The sequence below is a fragment of the Clavelina lepadiformis genome, chromosome 8, assembly GCF_947623445.1.
Source record: "Clavelina lepadiformis chromosome 8, kaClaLepa1.1, whole genome shotgun sequence".
NCBI classification, from domain to species: Eukaryota; Metazoa; Chordata; class Ascidiacea; order Aplousobranchia; family Clavelinidae; genus Clavelina; species Clavelina lepadiformis.
This window is the reverse complement of record NC_135247.1, coordinates 13,579,757-13,603,654: the sequence shown is the minus strand read 5'-3', so window position 1 is coordinate 13,603,654 and position 23,898 is coordinate 13,579,757. Positions and strand designations below refer to the sequence as shown.

The 23,898-nt window shown below is 35.2% G+C and overlaps 1 protein-coding gene and 1 long non-coding RNA gene across 2 annotated transcripts; one reads left to right on the top strand and one right to left on the bottom strand.

Moving 5' to 3' along the window:
• Positions 1-6,932: 6,932 nt before the first annotated feature.
• On the bottom strand, positions 6,933-9,732 carry LOC143469672 (uncharacterized). Its single transcript, XM_076967435.1, has 9 exons — positions 9,582-9,732; positions 9,384-9,458; positions 9,206-9,247; positions 8,819-8,957; positions 8,482-8,728; positions 8,303-8,396; positions 8,030-8,168; positions 7,597-7,745; positions 6,933-7,522 (listed from the first exon to the last, which is right to left on the bottom strand). The coding sequence occupies exons 1-9, from the start codon at positions 9,643-9,645 to the stop codon at positions 7,320-7,322; spliced, it is 1,152 nt and encodes a 383-aa protein (XP_076823550.1). The 5' UTR covers positions 9,646-9,732; the 3' UTR covers positions 6,933-7,319.
• A 12,244-nt stretch (positions 9,733-21,976) lies between these two features.
• Positions 21,977-22,809, top strand: LOC143469882 (uncharacterized). The gene is made up of 3 exons (XR_013119231.1): positions 21,977-22,072; positions 22,386-22,572; positions 22,747-22,809. It is a non-coding gene; the product is annotated as an uncharacterized LOC143469882 (long non-coding RNA).
• The last annotated feature ends 1,089 nt before the right edge of the window (positions 22,810-23,898 follow it).

The window sequence follows — 23,898 nt, the reverse complement described above, 5'->3', positions numbered from 1 at the left end:
GTAGTCACATGATAGAAGGCTGTCTAAGTTCATTTTTTGAATAAGTTCCAGGGCTAGAATATTATGATACCATACAGCATCTTTTGTCTGTGCAGTAAAAATAATTACAAGCAAACAAAGTGGTGGTGCTGTAAGAAAACTCATTCGTTGCTTTCCTCATTTGGAATTGTTTAACTCTTGGAGAAAGCTGTGCATGCAAGAATGATCTTCCTGGCTTCTGTATGAAAGTTCCTTACTCTATTCATATAGGCTTTTCAATTCTCTGATATTTTAGAAACTTGTTTATTCCACTACATGTGGACTTATGTACATGTTTTGTTGATGTTTTCATGCAAATTTGCTAAAATATTTTAAGAATAGAATTCAAAAAGCATTCTTACCAAGTCTAATAGAATACCAAATTGTTGCCACGCAAAACGGCTCAACCCAACAATCACCGTTAAGAATGCAATTTAAACTCACCCCAGTTAACACTAGAAAGACCGCCGCTATAAAACGACTTTTAATAGCAATGTACCAACTTATCTGCTGTAATTAGTTTCACAACATTTCCTGGCAGACCTCATTATGACATAATAAAGTAAAGTTTTGAGACAAAAGGGAGTAAAACAGTATTCTGCTACCTCACTAGCATTGTTTTGATAACGTCTGGTTGCCTGACACAGAGAAAGACAATATTGTCTTTCCATTATTGACCAGCAGTCAAAAATGACGGACTGGTCTTTCTTGTATTAGGTCTAATAAAAATTTCAGAATCAAACTAAACTTGGCACTATGGTTTTTAGTTATTACGCAGTAAAGTACATTCAGCAAGTGCCATATAACTAGCTAGATTGTTGTGCAGAAGAACAAGATTACATTAATTTGTCAGACTTTTATGCTACAGTTTGATTACACAGATTGTGCCATTTGGCTGCTACTAACCAATTATAAGCACTAAATGTGCAGCTCATTCAGAGCTTTTGCTTTTTTGAGCTATCATCCTCATCGTATACTGTATACCTGGGTAGTCCAAGACTGCAAGCATGAAGGGCCGCATTAAGGTTTGAAGAAAACATTGTGAGCAGCAAATAGGGAAACTCTATAGTCTAATGTAAGCAAAGGACTGAGTTTACTGATCTTAATAATCTAATGTTTTGCCCCACGACTAACAACACACTTCTTGATACTTCTACTTGTTTGTTACTGTGCTGCAACAAAGAGCAGAAATCATCATGTGTGTGTCGTCACACAATACTTTGACATGAGCTGTAAAGAAGCATTATTATTCCATAATAATCACATATTGACTTGCACTTCAATGGTGTACAACTTATCTCGGGCTGTGGGCTAATGTAATGCATTTATATAAAACGCAGTTGTATTTTAACATCTGCTGATTTTGCACTGGGAAATACGGTATGCTGAAAGTGTCCACGGGCTGCACAAAACCTGTCTATGGGCTGATGCAGCCCAGCGTGCCAGGGTTTGGACCACCCTGCTGTATAATAACAATTAGATAGCTTCGAAAGTATGGATTTTTGCAATTTACTGTATTTTCCTTAATTTTTATTGTGTTTTTGTAGGTTATTCTGGGGTTGAAGAATGCAGACATGATTTGTCAACATTTTTGTGAATATGCATTAACTGTCTTCAATATAACTTTGTTAAATGAAGTCAAGTTGCAATTAAATTCTTAGCTTTTGATTTATTGCTTCTAATTAAATTGAACTTTCAGTAATATTTTAGCATGACAGATTTCTTTGTACTGTATATCAACATATCTGAGTGCAAAACACAACTTATGACAAAAAACAACATGAAGTAAATCTTGTCACATAATTTTGTAATGTTGCAATGATGAGGTATCAATTAAAGCTGTTTCATGTAGGATGTTATTTTCCATCATTTATCAAACTAAGGGCATCAAGTGTGTGTAGTGATTTTCCTTGCTAAACCTATAACTATTTTCGATAAGTTATTTTATGGTTCCTTGTTAAACACCTGTTGATGGCGCTAAAGAGTTGTGTCTGTAAGTGAAATTTAAGAATAATCAAAATCAAATGTTTATATGTTTTTAAATGTTTATATCTTTTCAACCCTTACAAACCCCGTTTTTATATTGCAACTGTAACACATTTTCATACTGTGTTCCTTCAGAACTTTTATGCATTTCGTATCAATTTAAACCAAGGATATGTAAACAGTAGGTAGTCAAAACAAATGCGCAACGTCTAGTTACCATTGCTATATTACCTCTGCAGCAATGGACGGTATGTGTGAGGACAAGATCTTTTGCATGGTAACAAAAACTTCGCCTAACGGTTGCTTCCAAATTTCAGTATCATTCCCGACGTTATGCAAACCTTTAATCTTGTGGTTCTGTCGACGCTTATTTAGCCTACATTGTTCAACCGAAGTAGGCCTATCAGTGCCTACACTTGTCAAGCCCACGTCTATCTAAATGACGAAATATGACAACTTTTGTCCGGAAAACCGGAAAATGTTCGTTACTTTACTAAGTGCTGGAGAAAACTGGAATTTGATATGAGAGGATCTGGATAGCAATGCATAAAGTAATTCCCCGCTACCCTTGCTGGTAGTTGCATGTTTTTGAAGGTTCATATATAATTGCAAAGTTGGAGAATCCTTTAGCCCAAATAATATATGTTAATAACATTGACATGACACCGGCATAGTTTATCGACGTATGATAGAGAAAGATAGGCTGTATAAAAGCTATCGTTTACTGAGATTTTGTAAAGAAATTTATACCACTTTAGCATGACTAATCACAATGCAAATTTTGCAAAAAAAAAATTAAAATCCATGATAAATAAAATAATTTATTATCGGCTGGTGTTAAGTCCCTTACTTTACATGAAACTGTTCTGAACTAAGCAATTTTTTGAAGTTTTGTAATGCTCATACCAAGGCTTATAGATGCTTGTAAAACACACTTGAGACTTGTAAGCTGTCCAATTCTAACGCGTGAGGATTGCGGGGTTGGTCTACCGGCATCAGTTTTGCACAATTGAAAATGATATGTGATAACATTCTTTCAACACGATTTTTCAATCTCAGAAGATGTTTGAATTTAGTGAATAAATAGCAAATATTGTTATCAGTTAATTACCGTAACAACATCACCATTTCGTGCACGTTTTAAGCCTTCTTAGTTTCATCACTTTTTTTCGCTAGTTACGAATTAGCGCTGTTTTTCGAGGACGCCCCAACAATACCAAAAAATAAAGAAATAAATGCATTGATGGAATCATCCTCATTCGTGTAGTGTAAAACTTGTTACTTTTAATGTGCAGTAAAATAGTTTGCATTAGGTTAGAACAGGTTTTACAAGCACGTCAATTAAATAATTATATGTGAATTAAATGTATGCCTTAATTTACTGAATAACAATGCTATGCTAATGTTCAGATAATGTGCGCGGTAATTGTGGCAATCAGTTTATACTTTTGTACTCTATTGCACCTTATAATTTAGCAAATGCCTTAGGTTCTTCTTGACGCTTATTAAGCATTTGGTGCAAAATAACTAGCAAACTGCTGACTGAGTTTTGCTGAATATACTGCAGTTGAGCTTTACAACGAATTTGTGATTTCGCAATATTACTTTGCTGTTTTCATGAGTTGTGAGTGTTGGCCACAAAGATAGATCCGCTTGGAGGCCATTTTGATTTTTCTTGTCGGTATTACCCTATGCCAGGGCTTCCCAAACTTTTTTGCTCGCGACCCCTTTCAAACTTCTGAAGTTTTCCACGACCCTTCACGTTTAAATTGATTAAATTAGCAGTGCGAAACATACATTAGTCATTAGTGAAATTTATTGAGATGCAAAGAATAAAGACTGAATTCAAGAAACCAGTACTCAAAGTCTACTTACTACTTTACACATATATAGGCTACTGGAAACAAAAAAGCACACACATTTATTCAGTGTGATTGATGCGACTGGTTTCTGCTACAAAGCAAGTCCAGCCGTGGCTCAATATCTGTTAATGCTGGTCTCAAGGCGGTTTCAATGTTGATTAGGCTGGAACGATATTTTTTTTCGATTGTATTTTGTACTTCGTGTAAAATTGGTATACGCTCTGCGACCCCTGAAGTTCGTTACGCGACCCCCAGTTTGGGAAGCTCTGCCCTATGCCATTGTTAAAATACGGCCTATGTGTGAATAGACAAATTGGCGATTCAGGTGTACAAAAATTTTGTAAAGATGATGATTCCAATGACTAATGTATTTCAAAGGCTATTTGCTGCAGAAAAACCTAATGTAAATCTAGGTTAAAAGGCTATATGTACAATACCCCAACTCATAGTATTTCATTCCGCTTGGTCACAACGCGAAACGACTTTCCAGAGAAGTGTAGTTAATTATAAACAAGTTAATTACAATTATTGGATAAAAGTCACATAAAAAATTGTTGACGCAAATATGATTATGCAAAAATATTTACTGGATGTCTAAAATCTGTAGGAGTTAATATAGAAAATTGTTGTATATAGCTTACTTAGATAAACTTTTTAGAGAATTTCTAATAAAAAATAAGCCTATTAAAATTTCTATTATTCTTCTTTTTCCCGTTATTGCACTAGTAATCGTTAAATTGTTGAAAACCTTCTTTAATTACAGTAAATTGAGAATTTAATAACATAGATGAGGTGACGCGTATAGGCTACATTACCGCCTACAAAATCTGGAACAGAATAATACCACTACCAAATCTGTAAGAGGTAGTAACGGAAAAATTGGAAATTGTTAATAAACCTAATTGCAACATATAAATAACTTTTTTGTAGCTACAAATCTTTAATAAAATAGCAGGAAGTGACGTTACACGTGGAACACGTTTTGACAAGGAGAAGAACCCGTGGCCATGCTTTCATTCAACTTAAATTTATTTAAATTATACAAATGCAAAACAGAGGCTTCACGTCCTCATAATTAAACTCCAGCTAACCGTTTCTTTCCTTTGTCTTGAAGCAACTTGTGAATTTATTACTTTGCGCATCGACCTTAGTTAAGGTCATGGCCACACTCGACGTCATTAAAAGGTGTTTAAAGTCTTACATATTGCGAAAGAATCATTGAGCGCTGCCGCCTGTAACTTTGCAGGAACGCCAAACAAGAAAAACTTAAGTGAAAGGACGCATTCGATTTTCGGTGTTTGCTCTTTTAAATTTTTTTTTTTCCAGTTTATCATTTGTTCGTGAGCATATTCTTTTGTTAAGCTGTAATGGTTAGCATCATATTTTCCGTTTCGCACATTTAATGGCAAAAAATAGACGAAACGTCAAAAACTATGTCATTAGGCAATGACCATATACGTTTGAGTGAAATGAAATAAGTAAGCGAACGACAACAATTGCAAAATGAAGATCGTCGTTCTTTTTCTTAAAGAACACTAAATACCATTTTTGTAATCAAGCTACTTGTTGCTACAGTTGGCGATGTCAAGAACACATCAAGTGAGCAGCCCACATCTTGTATTTACGCAAGAGATAACGCCATTATCCAGCTGTTTGAAGTGCTTTTTGTCGGCGGTTAACGATGCTGTGGGCTACATGCCATTTGTCAATGCTTGCGATCTGATTTAAGATCAAAACGTAAAAGAAAACATTACAAGCACTTTGTGAAAACTGAAGTACATCTTGTCAGTTTGTGTAATGTTAATTTTGATTTGAGAAAAAAACTTAAAAATCCTTTTCAATAAGCGGTGAAAATGCATTGTTATTTGTTTGTTTTTAAAATTGGCTAAAATATGGCGCTACAAGAACGAGAAACTTTAGTTAAATTTATAGAACGATTTTCCACCATAACAACCGTGAATCGTTTGGCATACCTCCAAAGAAAATAAATGCATTTATATTTCGGAGCACTTTTATAGGTATATTATACATTTATTTCAGCACACTTCGCGTGACATAGTTGTTTTGAAAATGGATCGTCCCGCTTCTCACTAATATTGCCTTGTAAGGTTGATATAAATATGTAATACGGTCCCTTTAAGCTCTACTACCTGGAACATGTGAAATGATTAATCTGTTCAAAGTAGCCTTAGACTTAATTGCGCTTTTAGTCTTGCCAGACGCTCCCAGCTATGGACTCGTCACAGTTACCTTTGTACAGGCAATTATAACAAATCGGCTTAACGTCCACGTCTTGGCATCTTATTCAGACTGTCAGCGAGTGACGCAGACCTGAGCTTCCTTCTTTACTTATGTGGAATTACAACCTTCTTACAAGTAGATTAATGTGCTTTCCGTAGCGCTTTTGTATTTCAGTGTATGCTCGCGGGCACTGTACACCATCAGCAAATTAAGAGATCGTAAACGTATAAATAACCGCAAACGTATTCTCTGAACTAAAAGGTACATGAAAAATCAGCTCAAGCCTTTTCCACACTTCAATATTTGTTAACAAGAAACCATAACAACTCATTATGCTTTCCTATAAAAAAATTTTAGTCGATCATTTGCGTTGTGGTCCATGTGAATGTCAAAGTAACAGATAATAACCGGAATGGGATTCTTTGTAATTTTGGCGTCAAAGTTAACTCGTACCGTACGACGTTTAATTTAATTAATACAATAACGGATTTGCCCCAGTCCGACTAAATGAAATGCTTTCAGCTTTGAGAGATTGACTCGGATACACAAGGCGGCAATTATCAACGTCAGAATACGATAAGAATGCGGATGCTTAACTTTAATTGATGCTCGCTGAGCTTAATAACGAGGTATTGAAATGCGAAGCACGCGAGTTCGAATACTTTAATTGCATGGGAAAAACTTCACCACTTGTACCAATCAACAACTGTGCAATATTTCGTCAAGGTTCCTACATTCCTGATCACGTTCTGACATTTGCGATATCTTTTAATGCTTTGTCTTATCCTGTTTAGCCACTTGTTCAAAGGCATAAGCACTTAACAATTCTAACTCTGAGATTTTATTTTCAATTTAACGATATAATAGATTACGCAAAAAGCTCACTGTCACAATTCGCAGTACAAATGCATTTATACATGGGCGTATGATAAAAGATATAAGCGCCAAATCACTTCAAAAACGATATGCCAAGTATTAAGATTGGCGAAAATGTTCTTATCATTTGCTATTCTCGGCATGGTACTACCATGCGCTATTATAACAATTAACACTAGGCTTACATATTCGTCCACCCATCTCTATATAAAAACCGCATCAAAAAACCAAGACCTGTGACCGAGCACGTTGTCCCGGAATCCCCGTGAATTTGATTTAAATACCATCCGCGATCCACATCACGATATTTCAGTGAGTTCATGCTAAACGGGAGTCTCATTTTACCAACTGGTGCTTTCCTATCTTCGGTTTAATGTCGCCAACCAAAGGCAGCACTTTGTCGTTAATCATTTCTCCATTATCCGCAGTTTGGGAGGGAGGTGGCTCACCGTTTGCAGTATGGGCTTTGACGTGTTTGCTCAAATGGTCACTTCGTTGGAAGCGCTTGTTGCATACTGGGCACGCAAAACGTTTTTCACCTGAATAAAAAGCATCAATATAGCAACGAAATTCACACAAACATTTACCATACTAACACTAATATTTGAAGTACCTGTATGCCAACGTAAATGCGCCTTCAGGTGAGAGGTTTTGTTGTAAACTTTACCACATCCTGGTATATGACAGCTGTGAAGATTTGATTTGAAACCAGCCGGACCGATGCGCTCTGCTTCTTGGCAGTTGGGGCAGTTGCAGTTTGACCTTGAAAGCGAAATGCAAATGTTTTTACACAGCCATGCATTTTAAGAATGCGATGATAAGTAGCGTATTACCTGTAGGCTACTAATCGCACTGCCTAAATATATTGAACCACCAATAAAATTCTTGTTTTTCCGTTTAAGTTAAAATGATGTACAGACGTCATATATGGTAGGCTAAGGGCAGCGGGATATATATTCATATTTCTAGACAGGCGTATTATTAAAGCAATTTATTAAACAAAGGTAGGTATTTTTGATGATATATATTTACCTTATTAGACTCACCTGCTAGAATAACGACGAGAGCTTCGGGGCGCAGGTGGTATCGGTGGGGTGGTTAGCATTGGCTGCAGACTTGAACTGGCGTCTGGGTAAACTGCACTCGGCAAAACCGACTTGAATGAATCATATGGAGAATGTTGTGCTGTATATATCGATGGTTTTACGTAATTATTATTGATGCATTAACGTATGTTTTTGATATTTTATCATAAATACGAATAAGAAATTGAAGCCCTAAAACTATCGGGCAAACAAACAAGCAAAGCATAAACTCACCGACTGTGGACAATAAAGACGTGCTTGTTCCCAACGGGTTTAGTGAAGGGGCGGTAAAAGCATGATGATACTCAGGCGTATACGCAGCAGCCATCTACATAAGTTATAGAAAAATTAGAAATCAATCAACTTACCTTGCCTGCAAATGTTTTAGACTGCGCAAATACGATGCAACTTACTTGATTGTGATGGTGTTGCAATGTTTGCATTTCCCACCAAGTATTAGTAGAATGAAGGGCGGCTTCCAACGGACTTGGATGGTATGCGCTGCTCGTTACAAACCCGGGCGGGGAGTTGGGTGAAGTCCCGCTAAAGGATGTGCTGGTGCTTGATGAAGAACTTGCGCTCAAAACCTCAGCAGCCGGCGGTTTAGATGGCCACATGTCGTTGTAGTATCGCGTGTAGGGCGATGTTGGTAAGCTAGAACTGTAAATTTTTTTTTCAGAGTTATTTCATATACATATTTTTTGCCACTCAATTATATATTGTTATTTGTCGCATAAAATATGGCCTTACCTGCTTGGTAAGCTAGGTCTAGATAATGCCGGAGTACTTGACACAAGGTTGGAGTACATCATGCTGGGAGATGAAGCCGGGGGTGGCGTGATATGATAAGGCGACGACGCCGTTGAACATGCGCCGTCCGCAGGAGAACCTGTAAAATTTAAAATTTTTAAAAGTTTACATTGAAGCAATTGCCTTCATGTTTAAAGTTAGAGTTTTTGTCTGGTTTATTACTTTGCTAACTCGAAAATCTTAATAAAACTGAAACTTGCATTTTCGGGAAATGATCATTTCACTTATGTAATTAATTTGGTTCGAAATATTTACTGTATTTGATAATGAATGTCCGTAACGTATATAAGCATGTTGTGACAATAAAAAATACAGATCTGCACTCACTTTGGTTTGTTTGGGAATCTGCCGGCGACATCGGATCAGAAGCTTAAACAAAGTGTAAACGTCATCAATCAATTGATTTTATTATTTAAACACTGCGATATGTCTGAACAGCCATTCCGAAACTAAAAAAACAACTGTTTTCTGACAACATTTTCAATTTGTTTTCTTATGCGCTTACTTGTAGAGTGACTGTGTTGCAATTTTCCGACGAAAGCGCTTGCGTGATGATGTGACAACAAAGACCCACCAACGCCTGAATTAAAAAAACCTTGTGAGCACTGGTTAAAGTACAGAATAAATACTTCCTTATACCTCGTCAAACATATGAAAACTTTAATTCTAAAACTATAAAACAAGTTTCTTCAACTCAACTCACCTAATGTCGAACCAGGCACGGCTGACGAGGCAGCTTGTAACAGGGAGGCGACAGGTGCACTCATTAAATTTTTTATTAAAAACACGCTAAAACTATCTGATCACCTAAACCTATTATGACGCTTAAGACATATTATCGTATTAATTTGTTGCAAACACATTGTTTTAAATATTAAAACTGCGGGAGCACGACATATGGCCGCGGGAAAGTGGCCGCGAACAAACTCACCGGGGTCAACTGAACGTGACGTAAATTGACCGCAGACAAACTGACTGTGACATAAACTGGCCGGCGATCAAACTAACCGTCGATAAATTGGCCGGCGATCAAATTAACCGGCGACAAATTGGCCGTCAAAAGGTCAAAATTTTAAACTCGGTAGTATATGATATGTAAAGTAAATATTTGTTTGTAACTATTTCCTTTGTTTTTAACAAAATTGTTTTTTATTTCAATACACATTGAAACGTTTATTGAAATAAACAGAAGTGACTAGATAGTGAATTAGAATTTTGACCTTTTGACGGCCAATTTGTCGTCGGTTAATTTGATCGCCGGCCAATTTATCGACGGTTAATTTGATCGCCGGCCAGTTTATGTCACAGTCAGTTTGTCTGCGGTCAATTTACGTCACGTTCAGTTGACCCCGGTGAGTTTGTTCGCGGCCACTTTCCCGCGGCCATATGTCGTGGAACCTAAAACTGCAGTGTTTCCTGACATTTTATTCAGTAACGGTATGGAACTTTTTACCGCACATTTGTAACTACTTAACTTCCCACATTTGTAGCACACAAATGTACCATGATCTGACAAGACTAAAAATGTAAAAAGGAAAGGCGATTAACTGTTTTAATATCCTGTCATTGTAGCACCAGTCTAAAGCTTGTTAAACCAAGATTTCGTTTACAAATCTAAACTATTTTTCTGACAACGAAAGCTTTGTTAGGTGCACAACACTGCCCATACGACATACAGCTTCATACAAAGCTACTTTCTCTATGAACTTCAGTTTTGTAGGTGGTGAAAGCTCGAGCGCTTTTTTCGTATTTTACAGGCTACACTTGTCACCTCGAAAGCCATTATTCTTATCTGCATGATAAGTACGATAGTATACGAGTTGCAAACTTTGCGTCAGACAAAGATACACTTTGCTGCGACGCAACAATAACAATGGCCCGCATCTGAGGCTGTCGTACCTTACATTCTTTTTTCCTGCGAAGTGTGAGAGACAAAGCCAGAAAAAGACTCGCACTTCTCTTTTTGATTCATTCGAGCATCTATTCTTATCTAGTAGTCATTTTCTGTACAATTGTTCTGCGCACAACTATTAAATTCGCATCGGAATAACGTAGAACTGCAAATTGCAATTATCCAAAACTGAAAAGTACTGAAATTCTTTATACACTTATACAGTATAAGTTATACATCTCGACTTCAAATTGATCTACAAAAAAATTGTATATCGTTTTTCAATTCATACATCAAAACATCCTTATTTGGAGTTACAGCTTTATTTTTCAAAATCAGTTATAGATCAGCTATTTCCAGTCAACCTGTGTTAAATCAAACGAAGTTTCTAGCAATATCGAATATAATATACCGCAAAAAACTGCATTTCTTCCATAATGTATAAATATAGAAGTATATTTTCTGAAAGGATACTTTCGTACGAAATTGGTTTAGTATTATTTTAGAAACAACTTTGCTGATTTTCATGTTTTATGGGTATCATTCGTGCGGTCAAATACGATGTGAAATTTCCGTAAAGAACTATAGACCAAAACCTGCGGTTTTCGTGAGGATCTCACAAGACTACACACGCCTCGTTGCCCCCTTTGAGCCGTTAAACCCCGCAAATTTTCGCCAAGCCAAGTGGCTCTAAAATATTTCATTTCCAGGAGGAGACCAAAGATAATTTTGCAAGAAAATAGCTCTTCGGCCATACCATGAAGCTTGTAGTTTTAGCATGGCAATGTGTGAAAACTTGTCGAACAAAGGGCATCCGGAGAAAGATTAATGATGTGTAACTACCCAGGTGTCCGATGCGTACCTAGATCCTGTAATAACGTCCGCATAATCCGTTGGTCTTTCTCCGACAAAGCAAATAAGGGGCAGATGCTTAGAAAGATAGCAGCGAAATTAAACTCTTTTCATTGGCGAGTTTTATTGCGAACATTCAACGCATTGTCAGACTTCGAAAACACGGCAATTTAACGTCATTAGCCACAAATAAGCCAAAGTCTTTACAAAAGGCTAAGTCACGCACTAAAATACGAAGAAAAAAGTTCTTTGTGCAGTTATATTGTGATTTGGAATATGTCAGGTTTCGATGAAAAATATGGGTATAATGGGTTCTTATGAGGCCTTCGAGTATGTTTATCACTAAAGCGTCTTAAAAAGCTTTTCTCTTGTTGCTATACCTGGACCGAGTTATAGAAACTTTCCTGCACAACTCGTTTACTCACTTTATTAAACTTTCCTTTAAGAAAGTTACACAGGGATATGCGCCACGACTGAACGCAGGAAGTACAATGTCGGCAGGTTATAATTAGAAGAAACAATTAATGTCGCTAACCTGCTCAACTGTCTCTCCCACGAGAACAAGATTGCACATAGACAATAACAAGTGGTCGCGGTTAAAGTAATTGTTGCCTTTGGACATTCCATTAGTTCAAGTTGTCTTCCGGATATTAAAAGAGCTAGTTTGATGCACAAATTTTGAATGATAACCAAAAAGAAAATTAAACAAAAAAGAAGTTACCACATCCGCCTTGGACGAAAAAAATTGGCCTAAAAAGTCCCGGTCCCATTTAAAACTGCAATGTACAGATATAAGAGCTTAATGTAACACTTTCGCCAAACATTTATCTGCAAAGAAAGATGTTTAGCACTATGTCTATATACTAATAGATGAAGGATTTATGGATAAATATTTCACAACCATACCAAAATGGCGTCATCTTGTCATTGCCTATCTTCTAACAAGATAAAACAAAATAATACACATATACAATCAGACAAAAAAGTATTGCTTCTAACATAACTTTATACAATGCGGCTTCGCCGTTGCAGGACGTGAAAATGGTAAGTTAGGCGATGGAGGGCTTACATTATGGTTGTGAAATGATTATGATTTAGGCTACATTAAATGACATAACTGGACATGGCAGAATAGCCATATTGGGTAAAAGTATACATGGGTCTAAAAGTATCTTTAGCATTGCGATTTTGGAGTCTGACGCAAACGAAACGTTTCTTAGGTGATTGGATTGAATACCTAACGTAGTTATTATAGAATTGCAAAACCTACGTTATACAGTGCTTGTTGATGATAAGACAGAAGTTTCAAAAAGTTTTGAATGTGTTAAGCGCTGGAGCAAGTTGTTACGTTTTGGCTGCAGCACGTTGTAAAGTATTGAGCAGGTTTTTGACGTTGTTTGTTTTGCCATAAAGCTTTCAACAGAAGAAAATATAATGCGATTAAGTACAAACAAATATTTACCCAATACTAAAGCTCCTTTTCAAATAGTACAAAAACAAGAGTATTTTGTAATTTCGATGGAAACGGCACGAACAGCGCAAAGCAGTTGGTATCTAAATATAGTCGATAATTTTATAATCGTTACAACTGTTACCATTAATTTAGTACAATTTTTGTGACCACTTAGACATCAAATTATGTTAAGGTCAAAGCTGATTAGTGTACCAATTTCCTATGCGTAGTAACTTAATAAAAATAACAGAAACTAGCCTAATTTATCAGATTTTGCGTTTAAGTAGATGTAATTTATCCTGAAAATAACAGGCTTTGTCAAAAATTGCCACTTTCATCTCCAAAAATTGGAAAAAGCTTTTAATGATAGCGATACTTGAAGGAGATGCACAAACAGACGGATTTTATGTTTTACATTTACACCATGTCGCTGTCAAGAATGAACCACTTAACAACTTAATCAAATCAAATTGTCCTCTTCTACTACTCTGCTTCAATACCTGTAATTATAGATCAAGCTTTATTTTGACCAATATTGTCGTAAAGTGTCTTGTCTAAGCTATAATACAAGTTCCTTCTCAAACTATGGATCGCGACACAGTTTGGGGTCGCAAAATGTAATTTTGGGGTTGTGAAACATATTTAACTTTTATAAATGGAATTGTTTTTTATTTTTTTTAATCGCTTTACATTTTTATGATTTCGCTGTAGATAAAAGTATCACTTGAGATGTGCGATGATATCTTATTGATATCTTTCACGTGTAGGCATCAAGGAACCGCAGAGAAGTTTTTTTTCTAATTAGAGTGGCAGAACAAAAAGTTTGAGAAACCCTGCTATAGCAAACTCTTTTTTATGCTCAATTCGTCCTCCTTCCCCGAAGAACAAAAATTAGACAATAAGTGTGTGCCATTTATTTTAATCTTCGGTCAAGCATTTTGCATTTTCCATTGTTTAGCATAGTATCAACTGTTCTCATTATACATCATTTCGTTGTTGTAGTAATTTCGTCACATCGTGTTATACGTTAGGATGGTTTGTGTAAAGCACCTATACCCTATATACGGTAATGAGCAGTTTGCTTTTCCAGAGGATGTTTGTGTTTTGATGCGTTATCAAGCTTTTTTGGTTGGTTGTCGGCACTTCTGGCAAACATTACTTTTGCTTTTTTCGCTTACCACATTAGTAATTAATTATATTGCTACCATATATTCATCTATATATCCTTTACAAAACCGATGTAGCTATTTATCGACAGAGGACGTGGAAGCTTGCTTTTTATACGTTAGTATACTTGCACAATTACGCCTTCTGCTGCCAGCTTGTTAAAAACTATTAAATTACCTGGCTCGTGAGGGAAGAGAAATTTTTGCCCAGGCAACGGTGTCAACTATTAAAAAATGAAAGTATAGCGCAGGCTGAAAGTACAAAATTGGTAAAATTGTCCATGCCCTTTTGTATCCACTTGTTGTGTTTGTAAAATTGCTGAATACTCAAAACTAACAAAAAGCAAATAATCGTTAACAAATGTATACGTTAACGTTGTAGGACATTCAGCTTGCTTGTGGCAAGTAGCTGCTGGTAATACAGCCTACTGTTTCTAAATGGTCCTGGGAAAACATCTTCTGTCTACCGCAACTGGCTGTGGCGCTAAAAATATAAACAACGAGACTCTATCTCACATAGTGTGAATGCTGTTTGCAAATATCGTTTAGCTTTTCTTTGCAAATTTGAAGCTAAAGCTCAACGGATTTTAATTCTCGAAATTTTTGGAAACAAAGCTATCGGAAAAGTAAATCATTGCACAACTCAGTACAAAAAGTATAAAGTACATTCAATTTATGAATACTCTACTTTTCGTTTCTTTTGGTTTTGATTTCTTGAAGTTCATTCTGTTTACTTGCTTTGCTCGGATCTCCCACGGGTTGACGTTATGCTGTAGCCTAATAGTGTTTCTAAACCTGGAGCGTGCGCCCCACTGGTAAAGCCTGGCCGAATTTTGGCGGGATTTGGCAAAAATTTGGTAAAGTGTGTAATTTCAAATTTAACAAAGAATTACGTAATCAATTTTTGCAACTTTCGCTTTGAAATTTAGCGAGAATGCAACTGTACCTCTTCAATAGGCATGGGGTACTAAGGAGGAGGGCCTGTAGCGTTCGCCACTCTGTCCGCAAGGCAGCGGCAGGACACCACTTCCATTTTTTGTGTTTTCACAGATTCTATTTCAATCCAGTAAATATTAAGACATGGAGGCACAGACGCTCTTTTCAGACTTCTCTCTGCGTCAAGTTATGCCTGTGCTTCGGCACAGGTTATTTACCAATAAAATAAAACCAAGTTAGCCGCAGTTGTGGATCAGGAACATCTCAGCCTCAACAACGCATATGTAGTGTGATGACTTTCGTTACGCAGTGGGCCATCCTCCCACCCCTCATGAACTCAATTGTATTAAGTGCCCTCGTGAACCAAATGTTTGGGGGCCGTAGGCTTACATCTTTAATCCTTTTCGTTCATCGCATCCCCTTTGTTTGCGACTACTTATCGGCTACAACATAACTGAGGAAAACGTTCATTAAGCGGGTTTTTGGCGTTTCAAAATCGTTTTATTGTGCGTTTCAAAATTGTACATAATAAATAGCTAACTTTTGTACGAATAAATGAGAGATTTACATTTCATTTCGAGGCGTCCCAAAGCCGTTTTTGAGGCGTAAAAACCCAAAATGTTTGCACTTTGTTCATTTTGGGCGAGGTGGGAGGTGGTGAGATGCTAGAGGTGGGCTAGCGCTGGAATTTTAGACACAGCTTTTAAAAATGTTTGGCCGCCCCTGGGCTTGAACACAATCTCAAATAAACCAGTGATGGTTGGACGTACAATGTTTGTGAAAGCAAAAGTGGGACCTGGGACAAAAAATTTGAGAAACACTGCTGTAGCCTTTTTACAAATCGAACCAAAAAACATGTGCCCTATACCATTTTGTTGTACAAGATTGTATATAACTGTTTAATCATTGTACAGTGAGCCCACATATACGGACTGTTTCATAGATGCCTGCTGTAATTGTATATCACAAACAAATAGCGGTTAAACTCAGTCTTGAGGCAATCGGATGGACGCTAAAATTTCCTCTTTTTGTGGAATCAAAAACGCGATATAAAATTCACGTCGATGCCAGCACTGGCAGGATATCGACAATATGGCAAGATCACATACTTTGTATTATGGACTTCCAGCAGTTTCAAAGGTTATGGGCTTCACTTTATTACTAACTTTTTCATGTGCACACACGACAAATGCTTGTGTAGGCCTATTATATGAGCCCGGTATGTTTTTTCTCCATTTCCACAATGATAAATACTTGCCGCTTTAAACACTAGCAAGCAAAAAAACACAAGACTATAATAGGAATAAAAATAATAAACGTGGACGTATTGGACTTAAAATGTTTTGATTTTTACCACAAAAACTCTACCTTTCGACGAAATGAGTTCGGCATATACGCAAGATTCATGTAGGCTATGTACAGTTTGCTACGTTTAGAAAGTAATCGATGTGATCAAAGCACTTTTTGCAAATGTCCTACAAATTTTGTCCAGGTAATCAAGTGTTTTCATATTTTGAAACACATCCAAGTAACACTATAAAACATTGTCCTCAATAGGCCCTTTTCTTTCCAAGTAAAACCTGACTAGACTTCTACACAACGAAGGCCATGACCATCTTTAAGTTACTTTGCTAGTGAGAGTTCGCATATCTTCAATTTTTTCATCAAAATTGTTTTGAAATACGACTGTGATCGTGTTGAGGCGGGACGTTTCTTTCTGTTTGTCGAATATACTTTTTATTTACCTTTAATTTTTATTTCAGAATATCTTCTTTTCATAGTGCTATACATACTATAATACCGTATGTATAATACGTGCATGTATATTATGTATAATATGTACAATTCGTGTATATAATATAGACTTCATCAGATAACTAGGCATTACTTAAATGTTTTTAATTTTTTTTTTACAAAATAGGAAATGTTGAAAAGATTGCTATACACAACTGAACCCCTGTCATAGATATATCTACGTACTACATATGTTATTACCGTATAACACAATTTTAGTTAAAAGTTGCCCATTGCAATATAGCACGAGTTTTATTATTGCAAGTTCGTCGGTCGGAGGATGATGATGTTGAGTGTTTAGTTACTTTACTTAGTATTGTCACAGAAACGAAAATATCTCAATTTTTTAAAAGGGATGTTTTAAAACACAACATTAAAAGTGCGCTATACACTGGAACATATGAGGTCGTGAGGTCGTGGAACATATAAGATATGTTTAAAGCTTTAAATTTGTGACTTCAAAGCTGCATATTTTGCTCATTCATATCTACTTTGTGCTTTAAATTAGTTCTGAGAGAACATTCACTTATAGATCCTAATCTATACCGTAAAAATCTTTTTGCAGTGTAAGTTTGATATTTTGCGAATCTCATTGACTAGGTTAATTGGTAGATAAAATAATAAATAATCTAATTTTCTAGCGTTATATGTTTTATTAATTAGCTGTGCTTATTTTATAAATAATGAAGACATGCCTTCACACATCAGGATGTGAAAACGTATATGTAAAGTTAAATAAAATAACGCAAAGCGCTTTTGACTGCATTATTCATTGCATTTCTTATGTTAGAGTATTTCTCTTTGGTACTAAGGGAGAAGACGATGCTTAAAAGTAAGTTCAGTGGCTGTTTTGTCTGAAATCGGCAGAATAACTAAGTTCTAAGTCTAAGTCGTGTTGCTTAATGCATAGATTAAAGCCGCAATCCAGCCAAAACAATGAGTAAATAATTTTTTAGTTTCATATTTGCTTCGGGTGATCGTTGCACTCGATAATTCTGCAAATCTTGTGTAATGTGATAGGTTTTAAATTACAAGCCTAGTGTACCGGCAAATTTTTCTCGTCTAACTTACTTTGCCTTGACTTCTTATCCGAAATGCCAACGAACAAAATTTTGAAACGCCGTTCCAAAGAAAGACGACGGAAAAAACGTTTGTTTTCATGTAGCATTGTGTTTTCATCGTTTCTGGGCTTAGTCGGAATAGTAATTACAGCTGTGGAAATGCTCAAGTTACAAGATCACCTCAGTGGTCCTATCATCATTATTGGTAAGATCTTTGTCTTCGACTTGCATATACAAAATGCATGTGTGATTATGCAATGAGGTAATGATTTTTGTGCATTTCAAATTGGTTTATACATTGAATTATATGTTATGTGCAGAAAGTATACTAAATACCACTATATGCAAGTTTATATACATGTACTGTATATGTTTTAATACGTTATCTATACTTAAGAGAAGGGATGACCGCAGGGTTTTACAAGCCAATTGTTAATTTAGTCGATCTTTTCTCGAACTCATGGCTAAACTTCACCAAATGGATTTTGGAAAACTTTTTATGACTTTTAGATCTCAACTTCGAAGTATTAATTATTTGTACGATATAACTGGAAATTTTTTTTTCAAATTGTTTTAGGAAAGGTTCGACCATAAAATATCAATAATCAAATTGTTTAATTTTTTCTACTTTTTGTTATTTTACCTAATGTTTTGCTTTCAAATCTCCTGTTCTTCTAAATTAACGTTTTTTCTTGTATACCTTCTATGACTATATTATAATAGATAGGGCAAGTTAAAAAGTTTTTGATAGGATAAACACAAAAAAGCTGCCATTGCACGAAATTTTAAGCCTATAACAAGTCATGTAGTTTGTAAGGTCAAATGATAAAGATGTTAGTATAAACTATACATGTATCATAGACTATACACTTCGTCATCATTCGGTTTGTTTCCAACGAAACCTTATAATGTCAATTTTATTGAAAATATGAATAGCCGTAACCAGAAAGAGTTAAAGCACGACTTGGTCTTAATCAGCTTGATGTATGCATCACAACGTTATTAAGCAGAAAGTTTTCTTGTTTGCTTTACAAAGCACAGAATAACTTTCAGGGCTCAACTGACCGTTAAAGTATAGTATGCCATTCAATAAAATTGTCGGACCAAAACGTAGGCCTACTTGGTATTTATAGACGTAGCTGTAACGTTGACAAAAATAACGAGTTGTAGGTGAAGTTTGCAATATAACTTTATTAATAACAAACACAGTCCAACACGGAAAGCTAATTATTAAATCTGTTCAGCGTTTATAGATCTGTGGTACAGATCTTTTTTCAATTAATATCGAGAGTACTATCTTCCATGCCATTAATTTGGAAGGCTTCATACAAAACGCATTCTAAACATTGCTTTTAAAAAACGACAGAACGATGGGTATGTAGATGCTACAATCGCATTATATAAGATTGATTAACTTCAGGCATATATAAGTAACTACAAAAACGTTCTGTAATTTAAATCATTCTTTTCGTTAACTGAACAAGGTAGAGTTCTGTATGTTTAGACGATTAATTTCAAAACCAAAACGTAAGAAACGGTGCTTTTGAATGGTTGCTGTCAAACTAATAAAGTGACAGTTTTTGATTTAGATATCTTGATTCTTTTTATATGAATGAAGCCTTCACACTATATCTAAAATAAATTGTTTAGACTAATATTTGTTAGATCTGTAAAACACAGTACTGTAGCAGTGATATGCCTAATAATTTGTATTCTCTGCTTAAATGTGTTTAAGTACTCAGCAGATGCATTTTTAGGATTGACCCTTCTTTCTGTTGGGATAGCCTTAAAATATGGTCTGTTTAGCTATTCTGTGCATACAATTGGTCAACATTCTACAGCGTCAGTGATGATATGCAACAATTGCTTGTATCTTCTTATAGGCAAGTTTGCTGTAGTTTGCTAGTGTATTTTCTTTCATATGTTATAAAAAAAACTTTTTATGTGCTTGAATGAAATGTGTGTCATAAGCTAAATTGAGCAGTTTGTATTGGACATCTCAAATTATCAAGGAAATTTTATTTCTCGGGGCTGTTGATGCAGAAAAGTTAATTATGTTCCTACATAACTAATTCCCAGGACTTTCACTGATGGTTGTTGCCAATGTGCTACCTGCAACAAAAATGTTCAGTTTTCTGTTTGCTGATTTGAAGGAAGATAAGCTTAACGAATCCGAATACATCGAATTAACACAACGTGAGTATATGACCAAGTCTTATAGCCAGGATATGTTTTACAGCTTTGTGTTTTTACTTTGTGTTTATTCAAAGACAGAATGTGCGTAAAATATTTGAAAACATGCTTGACATATAGCAAATGAATAATAATCCATGCGCAACAAATGAGATTTCAACCCTTTAGCAAACCGAACATGTTGCACAAATAATAATCTTTAAAATGTATTATTGTATGCTGGCATATTTGACTCTACAGGGTTGGCGGTTGGGCCGTGGCTCCAAGCTTCAATGGCCAAAATTTTTTGTGCCATAAGCGTTTTTACGTTTCTGATGCTTTCAGTTTATCATATACCTTATTCACAACATTATTTTAAGAAATGACCACAAGAAATATTTGACTGATTCTCAGACACAGCGGGTTTCTAATCATTTTCGTTAACAGCTCTTTACCAACTGTTACAAAAGATGCCTATGACTTACTTTTGGATGAGGATATCGCGAGCTGCCCATTTTCAATGTTCATATTTACTTGCTTATTGTTCAATGGAAATGGATGTAAGCTTAATTCTTCCACGTTTTCCGAGCTATGGATCAAGAAAAAATATAACAGAACTCTTTATAACGTTAATATAAAACTACGGTCAGTACAAAAACGATAAAGATCAATCGTTGAAAAAGAGGTGATATATTGGGCTCTGTCATTAAATCAATGCTATTACTGTTTCACTATTTTCTAGCTAACCTAACTTAGTTGCTATGTACATTATTATAACACATATGATGAAACAAATCTTAACGGTTGTGACACAAATTATGTAACTAACGACACAAGTCCAGGTGAAGTTGAGCCAGTCACGTTCATCAAGTCAAGTCCAGGTCATAACACATATATTAAGTCACAAACAATTCACTTTTTACAGTTCACTGTAGGCTAGTTTTCGTTGCTAATAATATAAGTGGTATTTTTGATACTCGTGACGTAATAATAAGCCTAACATCTAGCTTTATCTATTTTTGACACTCAATAGAATAATATAATTTACGTAGTAATTTTGTAAAAAATCATTTCACAAATATAAATATGGCAATTTGAATTCTGACAATTCATGTGACATACATGAATTTATGGCAACTTAAATTTATTGAATGTATATGTCATACGTAGATGAACAAATAGCTGAAATAATCCAAGTATTTTATGCTATATTGTCATTTCTTTCTGTAGATTTAAATTGTCAATAAAAGCCCTTTCTGTATGCATTGCAGCTGGATTTAATAGAAAATATCGATTCATTGAACGTGAAATAAAGAATCGAACTATTATATTTGGAGTTGTGTTGTCCAGCTTGGGGTTCATTGGCTGCTTCTTATCGGCAGTAGTGCTTTGCAGGTTTGAATTTCATCTCTTTAAGTTTTTTATTGTTTAATTAGGATACGTAGAGAAATAATATGACAGACATTCTATAGGATGATTTGTGTAGTACATATTTTTGATGGCATATAAAACCTAAAGCATCCAGGCAACTGCACTACAAAGATGATTTAAAGTAAAGATGCAAGATTTAGCATATCTAAGGGCAAGACATATAAGAATTGTATTAAAGTGTTTGGTTAAAACCGTTTTCATACAACTTTTCAATTCATTGGAAATGCATTCATAGATTTGTTCAATATTGTTTTTGGTATTTTACAGCATGATGCTTATAATATGAATAAAATAACCGGAGAAATATTTATGTTAGATTATCTGCAAAAGATCGATTAATAAAAAAAAAGCAGCATCAATTCGAAGAAATTGCTCTCGAAACTGTCAAGCTAAAACTGTTGTTAATGCTAATACTTGGAAGTTACAACAATTTCCGAAGTAAGTGTTAGTTTGAAGTTTATTTTGTTTTAATGATTACTAGCTAGATAACTAAATATAATATGGTTTTGGTACAAATTTGAATTCATGATTATGTAAGCAACACTAAGCTGTTGAAACCAAAACTACTTCTTCTATTTTCTAATATTATACAAATCTATTTCTTGAATTGGCCACGACTCATTATTTACTATTATAAAAATTAGCTTTTTTCGTCACTAGATAGATGTCATAGTGTTCAAATTTAAATTATGAATTATTTGCTATTTTCATTACTATTTAAAAATCTTCCTTGATTTTTTCCCTCTGCAAGTCAGGGATCAGTGTACGACTACACAGCATGGGGTAATCGCACAAAAGATTTGTACAAAGAAAAGCCAAGTAAATATGCGGATGATGATGGGGCAGTTTGTCATGACTTTAATAAGAAAGGGTTAAAGAAGACTAGTTTTGGAAATAGCTTGAACAATCCGTTGGAAACCGCAGCGGCGTTAATAAAAGTATATATTCTGTGAATATTTAGTTTGCTGTAAATATAATGACCGTTGACTCTGCTGCTCTGTTATTGCATTATTTTGTATAAAAAAAAATAATTAAAAATTTACACAAACTTATAGTCTACTCTATAACATGCTTTTATGTTTTAATTTCTGCTTTTGCATCTTATATTATAGGGTGCTAAGAAAATAGCCAACATAGCAGCAATTACCGACACTGAAATGGGAGCATCAACTCATGGTAATACTCATGTGCAGTTATGTACTTTATCAGACGCATTATATCACATTGTGTTACCAACTTAAAAAGTTGCAATAATATTTTTCTAGAATTGAAATACTCGTTAATCTAGCCAAATCACAAACTTTTTTATGAAGTTTATGAACTTGATTGGGTGTAATGAAAAAAAGTTTGGTGTGACGGAAGCATTATAATGTGAGGCACTCGAGTGTCAGTTAATGTCACTCAAAGCTAATTTGCAAGTTTACAACACATCCTTAATAATCTTAAAACTGGTTCTGATTTGGCAAAAATGTGTGACTTTATTCAGATACTATTTTTAAAAGGCTCTCTGACGCCCAACAGCGCCCACTTTCTAATACAGTCTAAACCCGATAATTTCGTTCGTAGTACATCCATCTTGTTTTTAGTATGTGGTCTTGTGGAAAATACCGAAATTCTCTATAGAGCCATTTCAGTCAAATTCCGTCTTAAAATTCGCACACAGACCGTATTACGTTGCTATACTACGTCGATAGTTTGCTTACCAACAATTTTAGACCGTTAAGCTACAGATTTTTCGAGATTCAACAGGCATTTGTCGTGAAAGAAATTTATCAATGTGAGGAAATTATCCAGAAAACATTTCAAATAATCCTTTACAAAGTAAGCAGTCATTATTAATGTTTTGCTTTTTAGGAACAAGTGTTATGGCTTCAAAAGTTTCCAATGGGAATGTTGCTGACAAAGCGGGTTTAAAGTAAGAGTAAGCGTATTCTTAACGTTTTTAATTTAATGCTCTTAAGCATATATATGATCCAAACGCTAACCAAAGTCACAGTGTCTATATAGTGTACGCTTTATCGTTTCTTCATACATAATATGCAAGTTTTCACTCAAGTGTAATATCATTCATAGTGAAAAATTCAATAGGCTGACGAAACGAACATTTTTATAAATTTTACAGCAATTAACCGATCGAAATGTTAAATTGTTCCATAATACGCACCAACTATTTGTTTTACTGTAGATATACCTATTTGTTCCCTTCAATTTTTTATCAGTATGTTCACCTAAAAATCTTTGTTAATTTACGGTTTGCAAATAAC

Coding starts and splice junctions, on each gene's coding strand:
- LOC143469672 (XM_076967435.1), bottom strand. CDS start 9,645: ATGAGTGCACCTGTCGCCTCCCTGTTACAAGCTGCCTCGTCAGCCGTG. Junction 9,459..9,581: donor CGTGCCTGGTTCGACATTAG/GTGAGTTGAGTT, acceptor TTTTTAATTCAG/GCGTTGGTGGGTCTTTGTTG. Junction 9,248..9,383: donor GCAACACAGTCACTCTACAA/GTAAGCGCATAA, acceptor ACTTTGTTTAAG/CTTCTGATCCGATGTCGCCG.